The sequence below is a fragment of the Aptenodytes patagonicus genome, chromosome 21, assembly GCF_965638725.1.
Source record: "Aptenodytes patagonicus chromosome 21, bAptPat1.pri.cur, whole genome shotgun sequence".
Classification (NCBI taxonomy): domain Eukaryota; kingdom Metazoa; phylum Chordata; class Aves; order Sphenisciformes; family Spheniscidae; genus Aptenodytes; species Aptenodytes patagonicus.
In genome coordinates this window covers 3,380,465-3,394,804 of record NC_134969.1, presented here as the reverse complement: position 1 = coordinate 3,394,804, position 14,340 = coordinate 3,380,465, and the positions used below count along the sequence as shown (strand labels likewise).

Genomic DNA, 14,340 nt, shown 5'->3' with positions numbered 1-14,340 from the left:
TGGCCACCGGCAGGGCTGGGTGCTGGGCAGAGTTGGTGACGCAGGTCCCAGGGGACACCCCCCCCCCCCGGGAGGAGCGCAGGGGTCGTGGCAGCCAGCGCAGGCCCAATCCTTGTTTCTGGCAGCGAGAGGTACACGGGCGGCATCCCACCATCTGCATCCCCATCGCTTACTGCCTCCAGCCTTCCACCAGCCCCTTCCACGGCACCGCATCGAGCTTGGCCCCGGGTCGCTGCCCATGCAGGAAGGTTGGGCTGGCCAAACCCCCCTGCTCTCGCCTGTGGCCGCCATCCCCAGAGCTCAAAGCAGCCAAAACCCCTTTGCTGATCTCAGATCCGGCATCTGTCCGTGATGTTCGAGGACTTGTGCTTGCTTCTGTTTCCTCCACCTCTTGGTTCCCTTTTCTTACCACGTTTTGGCTGTAAAATGCTCCGATCTGCTCATCCTGCAGGAAATTTCTCATCCGTGCGGTGCTGCCCTTCCCTGGGGTGGGATGTGCCGCCTGCTCTGCCCCGCAGGGTGCTGCGCAGGGGACAGCCGGGGCTGAAGCCACAGACATGGCACAAGTTTGGCCTTAGCCCTCCCCTTGTAAGGAAGAGGCAGCACCGCGGGGGGCCAGGGGGGACGTTATGGGCGGCCGGGCTGCGGCTCTGCGCCAGGAGCAGGCCGGCATGGGGGCACCGTGGCACAGCTGCCATCTCGCCCGGCACCGGTGACCAGCTGGTGTCTGTGCCTGTGTTCGCTGGTGGGTTTAAAGGATCCGGCTGTCCCTTAACTCCCGTTGGAAGTCCTGGGTGGTGACGCTGTCCCGGCTCTTCCCACCCCAGTTCCCACACTGGGGGGGATGATCCTGCCCCAGTGTCTTGGATGGGCTGGGGGACAGTGTCACGTGGGGACGGTGGCTCCTGCAGACACACGGCAGCTGCAGCCACCGAACCAAGCTGTGTCCTCGCCTCATCTTCAGTTCCCAGGTGGGATTGTTGTGCTGCGGAGCACGGAGGGGATTTAATGAAGCCCTGGGTGATGGGCTCGGCGGGAGAGAGCCCTCGGGATCGGCACGGCTGGCTGGCATTGCTGCCATCGCAGGGCTGGTGGGTGAAGGTAACTGATGGGGAAACTGAGGCACGGCTGGTGCATGGAGTTGCTCTGAGAGCTGCCAGGGCTGGGAGCAGGGCAAGGCATTTCGGATCCCGTGGCCCATCCGGTGCCTCGGCAGCATTCTGGGCAGGCTGCGGGGAAGCTGTGTCGCAAGAGCCTAAAAATAAAAGGAGCTGTTGGCCGAGGTTGTGCAACAAGCGTGTGCGTCCTGCACCGCGCGGGAGTTCGGCGGCTTTGGCGGCAAAGCCTGGGTGTGCGCGGCCGGATCCTGGCACCGGGCCCAGGAAATGCCGGTATCCGAAGGGCTGGGGGCTGCCAGGTTTTCCCCCCTCTTTGTCCCCTTCTTGTGCTGCCCGCAAACGCCGGGACTGCCATGGCTGGGGGGTGCTGGTGGGTGCCCATGAAGGTCTGGGGACAAGGAGGCTGAGCCGGGCTGCGGTGGGCAGGTGGGCAGGATGGGTGTCCCCATGTTGGCACCCTGAGCAATTCATTGGGGGGGTCCGGAGCCCAGGGGGCTGTGGGGACCCTCCCCATGTGCCCTCCAGCATGCCCGCGAAGCAGCGGTCGTTACCCATTGCGCAGGTGGGGAAACTGAGGCATGGGCATGCCACCAGGGAGCCACCCTGCACGAGGGCTCTGGGGTGCTGGTGTCACATACGGGGTGCCCATTGTCACCCGGCAGTGTGGGGGGCTGTGCGGGGCAGCGAGGGGGGGGGGGGCTGGCAGTGCTGGCTGCTGCCTGCAGCCACCTGGCGGGAAAGGCCGCGGGAAGGAGAGCACCGTCCGGCTGGCGGGACGCCAAACCCCAGGGAACTTGGCCCCGTGCCCCGGGAGCGTGGCCGTGGCGGGGGGAGCCCTGGGGTGTCCCTGTGGGGGGGTGATGCAGCCCCCGCCAAGGGCTGGCACAGGGCCCTGCACTGCAGGGTGCTCTTTCGGGGCCTCCCCCACCTTGGGGGGCTGCGGGTAGGGGGGGACGAGGCCGAGTGGGTCCCCCCACGGTGGGGCTGGCACGAGGGGGGCCGCTGGGGCTGCTTTGTCACGGTGTCACAGGGCCATCTGCCGGCAAAGGCACGGGCCCCGTGGCAGCCCGCCATGGCCTCCAGCAGCCTCCCAGTCCTCCCAGTCTGCAGCTGCTGAGGCGCTGGGGCAGGAGGGTGCCCTGGATGGGCTGGCTCGGGCGCAGCCGGGGGGGGCGGCCCCATCATGGGGGGCCACCCTGGGGGCCAGCCCTGGGCCGTAGTTGCTCCAGGAGCTCCTGGTCACTGGCAGTGTCACAGTGGGGCTGAGACATGGCTGGGAGATGGGTCCCCAGGGTGTCACGGGGGGGGGAACGACGTGGTCCCTGGCAGGGTGCAGTCCCCGGGGTGTCACAGACGGGGCCCCGGGGCCAGCGAGGGCTGGGCACAGTGATCTGGGTGCCTCCAGCCGGTGCGGCGCGGGATGGGACACAGCAGAGATGGCCCCGCTCCGGCCACGAACAGATTAAATGTGATTTTATTTCACACCCCAAAAAAAATGTAGAAAAGAAGAGGTGAGTGGAGATTTAATTGCTCATATTAAAAATCTACCAGGTGAGACTGAGCCGTTTCCACCAGAGTCAGTGCAGATCTGCAGGGATGTTTATTCCTCCTCCTCCGCAGCCGGATGCTCGGGGACAAGGATGGGGACAGGGGCGACACCTGCCCCTTTCCCCCCTCCCCAAAGTGCCCCCGTATTGCAGGCACCGGCCCCATTGGCGCATCCCTGCCTGGGTCCATCCTGCCCGACCCCAGCACCCCCCGCGCGGTGTCCCCGCGGTGCCACCCGCACCTTGTGTCCAGTAATTGGGTGCTGATTTGGGGGGTGGGAGTGGGAAGGGGGGGCAGGAGCGCGTGGGGGGTGGCCTTGGGCCGTTTTGATTTTTTTTTTGTATTTCTGTGTATTTCTTATTGTCCCTTTTTCCTCTGTACAAAATGAGCGGTATGGTCATGGGCGTAGGTGACACGGTGACATGCGCGAGGTCGGGGTGGCTCTGGCAGCCGCCCCACGCTCACTGCAGCAGGGCCCGGATCTGTTTGGATGTGGTGTCGTCGTTGAGGTGCCGAGTGGTGTACCTGGACGGAGAGGGGACGGTCACCCCACGGCACCCCAACCCCCCCCACCACCGCCATCCCACAGCACCGGCGGGGGACGCCAGGTCCCCCCCGTGTCCCCCGCCCCCCCGGCTCACCTCAGTGCATTCAGGAGCCCCTCGGTGCTGGTTGAGGGTTGGTCTTTCAAGACTTTGATGCAGCCTTTCATCTGGTGGGGGGAGTGAGAGAGGCAGTGAGCGCCTGGACGTGCTGTGGGGGGCTGCTCCCCTTCCTCCCCATCCTCCTCCTCAGTGCTCGGAGGGATGAGTTCCCCTCTGGACCAGCTCAGACAGAGATGTTCCCACAGGGGACATCCAGGGAGAGGGACCCCCCAGACATCACAGCTGCATTGGGATGAGCGGGACGGCTGTGACCCCCCACGGCCACTCACATCGATCTTGGAGGTCTTCGCGAAGGCCCCCACGGGGTGGACGTGGTCGTAGAGGATGATGACGCCGACCATCACCCGCATGCAGAAGAGGAGGGTCTCGGTGTTGGTGAAGCGGCTCCGGTACTCCCTGCGCCAGGAGAGGGGCTGGCTGAGCCCGGGCGGGCAGCAGAGGGACCCTGGCACCGAGATGCTCCCCTGCCCCGTGCCGGGTACTCACGGGGTCTCCAGCATCACCCTGCAGACGCAGGCCATGGTGCTCAGGCAGTCGGTCGTGTCCTCAATCGGAAGGGTCTTGTTCTGAAACCCAACAGGTCCCGGCTGCCGTTTTCTCCTCCTGATCCCCGCACGGTGCCGGGGCCGGAGGGGGGGCTTCCCCCTGCCCCGAGGGTCCCCCCTGGCCTCGCTCACCTCCGAAACGAACTTGGTGGTGGCATTGCTGAGCGTTTTGAGCATGGGGGTGGCCTCGGCGTAGAAGAGGGACATCCTGTTGGCCATCTCATTGTTCACCTCGCTCTCCGCATCCAGCTGTGGGGTGGGATGATGGGGACCATTGGGGTGGCCGACCCCCCCTGAACCGTCCCCCAGTCCTGCGACCCCCCTGGGGGAGGCCGTCCCGGGGCTGGGGGGAAGAGCATTGTCCTCTCACCTGCAGGTTATTAATGCGATTTCGGCTGATGGTCCTTCTGTAGTAGCTGAAGTCGTTCTGGATGGCGGGGTTGGTCATCTGCGGAGGGGAGTCCCGCGTTAGGGGCTGGGGTGGGGGCCACGGCTGGCTCCGTGTGCCCGGGGCGAGCCTCCCAAGGTCCCAAGGGATTGCACTGGCTCACAGCTTTTGCATGGTCCCAGCGTGGGGACCCTGCGGGCCCCCCCAGCCCTCGTCCCACTCAGGGGGTATGGGGAGGTACCTTGAGCTCATCGAAGCTGAGGGTGAAGTGGAGGATCTCGGCAAACTGTTTGGCTAAGGCTTGCTCCCGCTCGAGGTGCTGGGTCGGGGCGTACGGGGGGCTGGTGAGGGCCTCCAACAGGCTCCGCAGGGCGTTCTCTGGGGACGAAGCACTGCTGGTCCCCCTCCTGCTCCTGTGCACCTCCCCAGGGGGAAACTGAGGCACGGGGCAGCACGGCATCCGTACCTGAGCACACCCCATGGCCAGGGCTCCCCCCCAACCTGCCCCGTTCCTGCATCCAGGGAGGGATGCAGGATGCAATGGGGGGATGCGGGGAAGGGGGACAGGGGCTCGGGGCGCTCACCCAGCCGCAGGGAGAACTCGTAGAAGCGCTTCAGCTTGGCGACGAGGGGGCAGACGGCACTCCAGGCCTTCTCCTGCAGCCGCAGGTCCCCGGGGTTTTGGATGGCCTGTGGCGGGGAGAGCGCCAACAGTTGTCCCAAGCCATGGTGGGTGGGTGGGCAGCGGGCGCCGGGGCTGCACCCACCTCTCGGATCTCCTGCCCAGCACCGGTGTAGGACTGCAGCTCAGCCAGGACGGCCTGCGCCTCCTCCAGCACGGCGTTCACCTGGTTCCACACCGCCGTCTCGGCCTCCGTCGGCTGCGCATCTGCAGGGCAGCACCCCGGGGAGAGAAACCCGGAGGGCTCTGAGCGGGGCCCCGGGCGGCGAGAGCTGGAGTGGGGTGCCAGCACCCCAACTCACGGCTCTCCCGCCAGCTCGCAGCCCTTCCTGGCAGGTTTCTCCCCCCGGTCCGTCTCCTTGCCCGAGCTTGAGCCAAGCCGTGGAGGGGGGGGAAGGTGGGGGGTGAGTCCTGGCTGCCCTGCGACCACGGTCCTGCTCACGGGGGTCCCCGAGCAGCCCCCAGCCCCGGGCTGGCCCCAACAGGCTGCAAACTGCCCCGGGGAAGAGGTGCGGAGTGATAGCCCCCGGCCATGGGTCTGCTCCGGTGGCCGCGGCCCACCCTCCCCGGGGAGACCCCCGGACGGCGAAGGTAGGGGGAGGACGTCTGGGATGGGCGCGATGCGATGGGCGACGGGTACGAGAACTCAAAATGGCGTGGATGTGGAACTCAGAATAAGTACGAAACAAAAAAGGAAAATAAAAATCCCATCTCACTTTCAAAGTCAAGGAAAAAATTAGGGCCTTGGTCAAGTTCGTTATAAGTCAACACTTTAAGAAGGTTCCCCATGTGAAACCTGCAAGAGAAGAAACAAGAGGAAAAAAGCATGATGGTGAGGTGGTGCTCGGGGAAGAGGTGCTGGGCTGCGGGCAGCGGCCGGCAGCGGCCAGAGCCCCCGTCCTCCCCCCGCTGCTCCCCGGGGGCTCGAGGCACTCCCGGCAGGCCGGCGGTGACCCCGCGGCTGCTCCCGGCCCTGGGGCTGCAGCCTCTTCCCCCCCCTCCCCGATGGTGATGAGCGCTGGCAGATGGGGTGATGGAGAGGAAGGAGCGAAGGGAGGAGAGAGCCGCCGGGCTCCGGCGAGGAGGGCGAAGCGGTGAGCGAGTCCCCGAAGTCTTGGCTACAGGCGTCCCCCCCTCTAGCTGCGGAGCCAGCCCCGAAACAGGGGGTCCTGGGGAGTCCCCACAGCCCTGTCCCCGTGCCGGGGGGGCTGCGGAGGGGGCTGCAGGTGGGCGAAGGCTGTGCTGCCTCAAAGGACCCATGAGGATCTGGGAAGGTCCCTCGCCGTCGGAGCGGGGTGGCTGCGTGACCCCAGCCCCACACCCCAGCCCCAGCTATTTTGGGATGTGCCGGTGCCGGAGGCGGTGCGGTGAGCTGAGCATGGCCTCGCCCCGCCGGGGCTGGGGCTGGGGCGAGCGGTTGCTGCTGCACTATTTTTACCCCCCCTCGCTCTTGCTCTGAGCTGTGCCCCGGGAGGAAGAGGGGGAGAGGAAGGAAGGGGGGGGCCACGGGGCTGTGTCGGGTCTGGCACCCCACCGTGGCGGCCACCATCTCCCGTACGCCCCTGTGTCCAGCCTGGGAGGTCCACAAGCCATGCTCTCCTGTCCCAGTTAGCCCAGGCCAGCGAGAAGCTGGGGCAGGTCCCTCGGGCTGGACCGGGGTCCCCAATTCCCATCCCTCGGGAGCAGGCTGCGATCACCGTGCTCCCCCTCCCAGCAGGGCAGGCGGCACGGATCCTTCCCTCCTCCTTCCCTGGCATCCCCAGCCTCCAGGCTGTCCCCGCCGTGGTGGTGGCAGGGGACGTGCCACATGGTCACCCGGTACCGACTCTAATGACAGCGGGCACGTGCCTTAGGTCCTCACGGGCCAGGTCCTGCTGCTGGGACGTATCCCCCATCCCCGCCACTCGGCCGGGGACATCTCCCTGTGCTTTCAGGGATGGGGCATCTCTCGGGGTCCCGCTCCCCTGCCCCACTCAGCCCTTTGTGGGGCGCGTCCAGGACTGCCCCGAGGCACCTGGGGACACGGGGCTGCTCGGGGACACTGTGCCTGTCCCCATATTCCAGAGAGCAGACGCGGTGGCGGCCCCGGCCCCCTTCCCGCGCCCGCCCTGCTCATGGGACTTACTTTCAAAATCCAGGAAAAAATGAGGACAGTTTTCTAAATCTTTGCCCAATACCTTTATCAGGTTGCCCATGGCCAGCAGACCTGAGCGAGAGAAACAGAACAGAGTGGAACAGCACCGGCGCCGCCGGCCGGACACCCCGGCACGCCCGAGCCCCCACCGCTGCCGCTGCCGCGGCACCTACCTGCGCCCGTCCCGCTGGGCTCCGCACCCCACGGCCCTGCTGTCCCCAGCCCGCACCCTCCCGGCTGGGGCACACGGGTGTGAGCGTCTGCTGAAACGTGGCGGCTCTCCCCGGCACTTCTGCCGCTGCCGTTTGCCAAGGCGGGGAGGGAAGCGGGGTGCGGGTTTGCAAGTGTCGCGCTTCCTGTGGGCGCTCCTGGCTGTGCCGCTTCCCCCAAGGCGCCCCGGTTCCTCTGCCCCAGCCACCCGCTCTCGGCCGGGGAATGGGGGCTGCCCCAGGCGACCCCCGTGGGGTCGTGCCAATTCCCCCAGGAGATGGGGCTGGGCATCCCCTATGGACAGGGGAAGACCCCAGTTGGGATTTCTGCCCCACAGACCCGGTTTGGGGGTCTGGCGTCCACGCTGGAGCATCCCACCCACCCCATGGCCACGGCCCCGGGTCCTTACCTCGGTGCCTGGTGTGGCGGCGGTGGCTACGGCAGGAGCAGGGGCTGTTCCACCCACCTGAATCACTTCATGGGCCGGCGGGGACCTGCGGGCAGGAGGGTGAGAGGGTCAGGCTGCCCCGCCGGGCACCTCCCCGCCCCGGGGACCCGCCAGTGGGCGACCAGGAGGGGAAACGCGGTGGGACGCTGGCTCCCCCCGCCCTGGCTCGCAGCCCCGCACGCCACCGCCAGCCTTCACCTTATTTGCCTCAATTATTTTTTTATTGCCAGCAGCCGGTGTCGCTGGGAGCTCGCCAGGCACCGGCTGAGCATCCCCTTCCCTCCGCACCCCTCAGGGGACCCGCCAGCTTGGGGACAACCCCGGGGCCAAGCCATCTGTCCCCATCCTCCTTGGAGAGGCCAAGACCCCCCCCCGGCATGACTTTCCCAGTGCTGCTGGCTGGGTTTGCTCTTTTCCGGGCATTGCATGAAGATCCCTTTATGCCGCTGACGAGCTGCAACCCAAATCCCGCAGGCGCCAGGATGCTCCCCTGGTTCCCCCACCCCCCACATTTCCTACGGGGATGTGAGGGGGTCAGGGTTGGCCCCATGGTGTTAGCGGGCTCTGGGAAGGAGCCACGGGATCCAGCAGGTTGTAATTAAGCGCTTGGGTTTAATTAACATGGCTGGGGAGGGGAGAGGGAGAGCTGGAGGAGGCAGCAGTGGCAGGGAGGGATGGGGCGACCTCATGCCTGGGATGGGGCTGCTGCCCCTCAGCCCAGTGCTCCCTGCTCAACCCCAGTGCAGCCCCTCGGCATCAACAGTGATGGCTCTGCCTTCCTCCTCCTCCTCCTCCTCCTCCTCCTCTTCCTGGGCCCGGTAAGTTGTGGCTTTACACTGAGGCTCCATGGGATGCACCAGCCCGATGCCGAAATGCAAGCTGCTTTGGGGGAGCCAGGGCACCCATGTTCCGCACCGCACACCCCTGCCTCGGTTTCCCCACGTGTGGTGGGTGCTTGTACCCTGCGGTGGGGCATAAAGATGCCCAGGGCTGTCCCGGCGCAGTGACCCTGGGGTTCATCCCACTGGGTGCTGGGGTGTTTTGGAGGGGTGCTGGGCTCCGTGGGGTGGTGCTGGGGGGACTCTGGGGTGCCCCAGGCAGCCAGCCAGGTGGGAGACTTGTACCCGCACCGCTCAGGGATTTGCATAAATGCTGTGATCGGCGTGCAGGCGTCCTCATGCCCGCACCACGGTTGTCCTTGACAGGCAGCTTGGAGCTGGGATTTGTCACTGTTGAGTTCTGCCTGTGCCCAGGGAGGGGGCACAGACACGTCCCTGTGGTCCCTGGCGTGGGGATGCGCCAGCACGAGGCCTGAGCCATGGCATGGGGGTTCGGTGCCGGGTGGGAGGATGGGGATCGCTGCAGCCCCCCGGCCTGGCGGGGCAGCTCTGCTTGGGGTTCAGTGCCTGATTTGCACCATTTCCTTGGCCCAGGTGCCTACGCCCTGTGGTGGCCCTTGGCCCTGGGAGCCACGGCACGTTCCGCCCCGGGTGGCTCTTGAGGAGGGCAAGGGGCTCCCTCCATTGTGGGCTGCCCATCGCCGCGATGCCAAACCGGGGGAACTGCGCACCCCAAATCCACCAGGAAAGACACCCCATCCCGGGACCGCTCTCACAGAGGGGTGCGCTGCTGGAGGAGGGCTGCCCGCGAGTGGCGCGGGGCTGGAGGCAGCGGGGTCCCCCCCCCAAGCCACACCCGAGGTGGCCCCGGATTTTGTCCCTCCCTGCGGTGGCCTCCCCGCACCCCAGCCCTGCTCCAGCACCTGCTCCTCTCTCTGCTCCTCCGCCTCTCCCCGATCCCCCCTAGCATCCTGCCCCACAGGGACCCCACGGTGGGTGTCACCTCCATGGGGACATCCCAGCCGACGGAGTGAAACCCCCCTGCCACTCCAGGAAGGGCCAAATCCTGCACCCAGGAGCATCGCTCCCCCCCCCAGCTGGTGGTGCCCAGGCTGGCCACACCGAAGAGGTAGCAGTGCCCACGGATCAGGCCATCCCCGTGTCACCCGGGGCCGTTTTGGGGCTGTGCCCCTTTGCTGCCGGCACAGCATCTCTGTGGGCACCGCAGCCTGGTGCAGTGCCGCACCCCCGGCTGGGGGCTGGGTGCCCCCTCCCCTTGGCTCGGCTCTGCACCCCACGTCCCCCCCCGCCCACTGGATGCCCGCTGGGTGCCGGGCCCGGTGCCCGCCGCTGCTGCCGCCGAGCCCCTCCTGCCGCTGCCCCCACCTATGGCCACACGGGCATCGCCGCAGCCATTGCAGGGACGGACGCATGGTGCTTGGAGGATTTTTCATGGGGGACACCTTATCGCGGGAACCCGGGTGCTGGGGCCAGATCCTGCCCCAGGATGAGCCAGGGCACCCCCAGCCCTGCCCAGGGTGGGGTTGGGGCTTCCCGAGGCTGTCACCCACCCCCCCGGTTTGGGGACCTCCCTGGCAAGAGGGAGGTGTGAGTCCCCCCACGGGGCTGAGCCCCCCGGAGCGGGGCCGGTGGGGGGCTGGGGGTCTCCCGTCTGCCTTGCTGCGGCTGCAGGCAAGCGGCAGGATTTACCGCAGGGCTGCCGAGGAGCGGAGCCGCAGCACCCAGCCGGCGCGGGCAAGCACCCAGCCATGCACCTGCACCCACCCAGGGCCACCGCGGGGCTGCAGCATCCCAGGGGGGTCTGCACCCACCCCATCACCTCCAGTCCTGGGGGCACCCAGCGAGCGTTGGGTGCACCGGACTCAGGGTGCAATGGGAGAGAGTGGCCCCTGTGAGGGGCCACTACCGGTTTGGGTCCCCGGGGGAGACAGTCAGCGCCTGCCACAGCCCCCCACCCTGCTCTCAGGCCTGGTGGCATCCCTGTCCCCGTCCCCCGTGGCGGCTGTGCTCACCGTGGCGGTGGGGAGCTCGAGGCGCTGGCAGGCGGTGGCCGCTGCCGGTTGTCTGCGGATGCTGCCGGAGCGCGGGGTGTCGGGGAAGAGCCGCCCGCCGCGTGCGTGAGCCGCCCTGCGCCAGCTGCCGAATGCACCACAAAGACCACCATAGCCCCCCGGCCCCCCCCAAGCCACTGGTGACGGTGACGTCTCAAGTGTGAGGAAGACGGGGATGCTTAACCCCCTGCGTGCCGACCGGCAAACCTCTGCGGCCTGCCTGGGAGAGGGCTCTGGGTCCCACTGGGGTGCTCCTCCCTGCTTTTGGGGGACGCGGTGACACCGAGCGGGTCCCTGTGCCCCCCCCCGCGGCGGAGCCAGCCCCGCACAGCCCCGGCAGCCCAAGTGCCCGCAGCCCACTCCGAGCAGGGGGAGGGAGGCCCCAAATTTTCCTTTGCTCCTGCCCCAGCCCATGGACAGCAGTGCTTCACCCCAGCCCCCATCTCTGGGGAGGGGATCAGCCACCGAACCCACCCAGTGCCACTGCCACGGGGCCAAACCAGACACATGCCCCGGGAGCCCCGTTTCGGCAAGGCAGCACCATTCGTCCCCCCTCGCCTTTCCCCGGACCGGGGCCAGGAGGGTTTTGGATGGCTTGGGCTGGCGCAGAGCTGTTCCCATAGGGGTGATGCTCTGCTTGGGGAGGTAGGAAGCAGGTGGGGAACCCCAAAATTGGAGTATTTCTGCTTTTCCGCCCTGCACCCCCTTTTCCCAGGCCAGTGCTGGGCACCATGGTAGGGACATCAAGAGGGACCCCCAGTGTTGCGGTCACCCCACATCTGGCTCACCCAGCAGCGCCCAGAGGTGCCCCCCCAGGGACACAGCATGGGTGGCAACAGCTCCCCGCTCCTTTACAAGGGCATTTCTGCACAGCAAAGCACGGCATGGGTGCCCACCCTACAGCACCCCAATGCCGGCCAGGGTACCCAGCACCAAGCCTCGGCCCTGGGGTGCAGCGGGCAGGGAAGGGACCTGCTCCGGAATGGCGGGCGGCTGGGTAAAAGGCTGAGGCTGCTGGTGAGGATATGCGGCTCGAAGGGAGGGAGCGGCAGAAGAAATGAGCAAGCGAGTGAGAAATCTCTGTTTTGCTCCAAAACTCTCTGCAAAGCACAGCTCAAGCCCAAACGCTGCCCACAGCGGGGCTGGCACTGGGTTCTCCCCCTGGGCACGCGTGCCTGTGGATGTGCCACCCGCAGAGGGGCTGTGCCAGGGGAGAAGCCACCCGGAGCCCATCCCGATGTCCCAGCGTGTGCCCATGGCCCACCAGTCCCATGCTCGGGCTGTGTGGCTGCTGCCCAGTGTGCCACTGGAAAATGGGGGATTTTGTGGGGTTGCACTGGCTGTGAGCGCTGTGTACTGTCCCAAAGGGATGGTGTCCATCCCCGTCCCCAGCCCTGCCCAGCTGACCCCACCCAGGGTGACGGGTCCTGCCCAGGACCGTGTCGTGGTGACACTCATGGGAGAGGAGCGTGGGGGGCACAGAGGGGCTGGCCGAGCCGCCGGCGCCCCGAGCACCGCCAGTGTTGCAGCCGGACAATCTGGCAGTGTAGCGGGATGAGGGCTGTCGGGAAGCCAGGGCGAGCGACGGTGACCCCCGCTCCCCACAGCTCCCAGCAGTTTCGGGGGGCTGATCTGGCTGCAGTGGCCCAGGGCAGAGGGGGGCTGTGGCTGCGGGGTCCCCCCCCATTGGGCACAGCCCCCCAAGCCGTGTTGGTGCAGCCCGTAGCCACTGGGGGAAGCTGCAGCCCTTTGTATTCGGCAGCAGTCACTGGATAATGAGGTTTTTAGGAACCGGTGAGGCCCTGGTAGCTCTGCACCCCGGGGACCCCGGGGCCAAGAGCCGGGGTGATGCTGCTGTGGGAGTGGGAAGGAAAGGGCTGCCACAGAGCCAGCGCTGTCTGCAGAGCCTGTCCCCTCGGACAGCCTGGTGCCCCCTCCGCAATCCCAGGGCCAACGTCCCAGTTGAGCCTGGGCTCATGTTAGGGCTTGGGGTGCCCGGATCTGGGTGCTGGGCTCAGCTGGGTGCTCCAGCCCATGTGCTCGGGGCCACTACTGTGGCCAGCCCCGCATGAGCCCGGGCACCTCCCCAGCACCAGGACTCAAGGTGTCGCAGCCCCAAAAATGTGGACACCCCAGTACCCCATAGCCACCCTTATCCCTGTCCCCAGGGTGTCCCTGTCACACTCCCAGCCTGGTGCTCCCCCACCTCTTCCAGCTGCCCCCTGCCCCTTCAGCACACCCTGTCCCATGAGCTGAGCTGCACCGGCCTCAGCCCTGGCAGCCATGCCGCTTCAATTAAGCCCTCATTAATTTTTCAGTCCCCTGGCGCACCCTGCACGCGGGCAGTTTGCAGTGGCGCTAATTGATGTCTTCTCTACTTAAGCATGTAAGAACCAGCAGCGGGTTGCCCAGCTGGCACGGGGGGGCTCATCCCCCCCTGCTCTCAGGGAAGCTCATGGAGAGGCTTTGGACCCAGACAGAGCCATGTGCCCAGCGCCCGGCAGAGCCTGCTGGAGTGACCCGAAAGCCGTGGGGCTGAATCACCCCACCCCGGGTAAGGATCCAGCCCTGGACAGCCATAATGGGGGGGTCCCAGCCCTCCTGCCCCCGGGGTGGGCGGGTGATGGATCCCTGCAGCCCCGCTGCATATACACAGCTGCAAATATTTGTGTCTTTTTGTAAACCAGCCCTCTCTCGCCTCCGGCTGGGGCAGTTTCTGCAGCTTCATGCAGCCACCTCCGCAGCAAGAGTGGATGCACCCGAGAGCGGGGCTGGGCCGGGGGATGCTGAGCCATGGGAAAGGGCAGAGCACCCCATGGCACCCCACAGCCCCGCTGGGGACCAGGATGGGGACCAGCCCTGGCTGGCTGGAGACTTCATCCGGGCTCAGTGGCCACCAGCTGCAGAGGGGCTGCTGCAGGCGGGCCCGGGTGGCACTGGGATCACAGCATGATAGCCAAGGTCACCAAGAAGAGCCGCCAGTGATCGCTATGGAGACACCCCATGTTTGGTTCTGGAGATCAGAGGCGTTTTCTTGGCTTTTTCCAAGGAAAGAGGCCGAGGTGTGCCCTGGTGTCCCCTCAGTGCAGGCAGCGTGGGGCCCTGCGCTGGGTGCCAGGCAGGGGGATGCAGGCAGCATGGCCCCTGCCAGCCCTGAAACACATCAAGGGAAGGGGATTTTGGGGTGGTTTGGGATCAGCCACCACCAGGGACAGTAGCCAGAGGCAGGTGAGTGGGGCAGAGTGCGGAGGAAGCAGGGAAGCAGCAGCAGAGAGTGGCAGGAGGGGCAGGGAGCGCAGGGGGGTCCTGCTCAACACTGGGGACCAGGCAGGCACCTCCAGGCAGGCAGGGCCAGTGGCATCCCTGATGCTGAACCCAGCACCCCCCGCATCCCGCTGCCAGCCCCCGCCTGCATCCCGGTCCCAGCATCCTCCCCAGCATCCCCTCCACTTTCCCCTCCAGCATCCCCCAGCATCCCAGTGCCATTTCCCCTCCCAGCATCCCAGTACCCACCCAGTATCCCACCTCGACCCCCCCCCGCGGCCCCTCCCGGTTGATTGACAGCGCTCCCAGCCAATGGGCGAACGTTGCCGCCGGGGGGGGGGGGGGGGGGGGGGCGGGCGGCCCGTGGCTACAAGAGGGGCGGGAGCGGCGCGGGTAGAGCCGGCGGGCTGGACCGCGGCCCCTCCGG

General features: G+C 67.1%; 1 protein-coding gene across 5 annotated transcripts; it reads right to left on the bottom strand.

Annotated features, from left to right (window-relative positions):
- Positions 1-2,574: 2,574 nt before the first annotated feature.
- LOC143169749 (CYFIP-related Rac1 interactor A-like) lies at positions 2,575-10,765 on the bottom strand. Of its 5 annotated transcripts, XM_076357337.1 has the most exons (13): positions 10,611-10,765; positions 7,700-7,784; positions 7,254-7,378; positions 5,663-5,742; positions 5,032-5,153; positions 4,849-4,954; positions 4,506-4,642; positions 4,247-4,324; positions 4,009-4,125; positions 3,818-3,897; positions 3,601-3,727; positions 3,308-3,378; positions 2,575-3,191 (listed from the first exon to the last, which is right to left on the bottom strand). In XM_076357337.1, exons 1-13 carry the CDS (start codon positions 10,760-10,762, stop codon positions 3,128-3,130), a joined length of 1,344 nt encoding a protein of 447 aa, XP_076213452.1. In that variant the 5' UTR covers positions 10,763-10,765; the 3' UTR covers positions 2,575-3,127. The 5 variants fall into 5 exon arrangements, with proteins under 5 accessions (XP_076213452.1, XP_076213454.1, XP_076213455.1 ...); XM_076357339.1 differs by lacking the exons at positions 7,254-7,378; positions 10,611-10,765 and having other exon boundaries at positions 7,700-7,766; XM_076357340.1 differs by lacking the exons at positions 5,663-5,742; positions 7,254-7,378; positions 10,611-10,765 and adding an exon at positions 7,072-7,152 and having other exon boundaries at positions 7,700-7,760.
- Between the last annotated feature and the right edge of the window lie 3,575 nt (positions 10,766-14,340).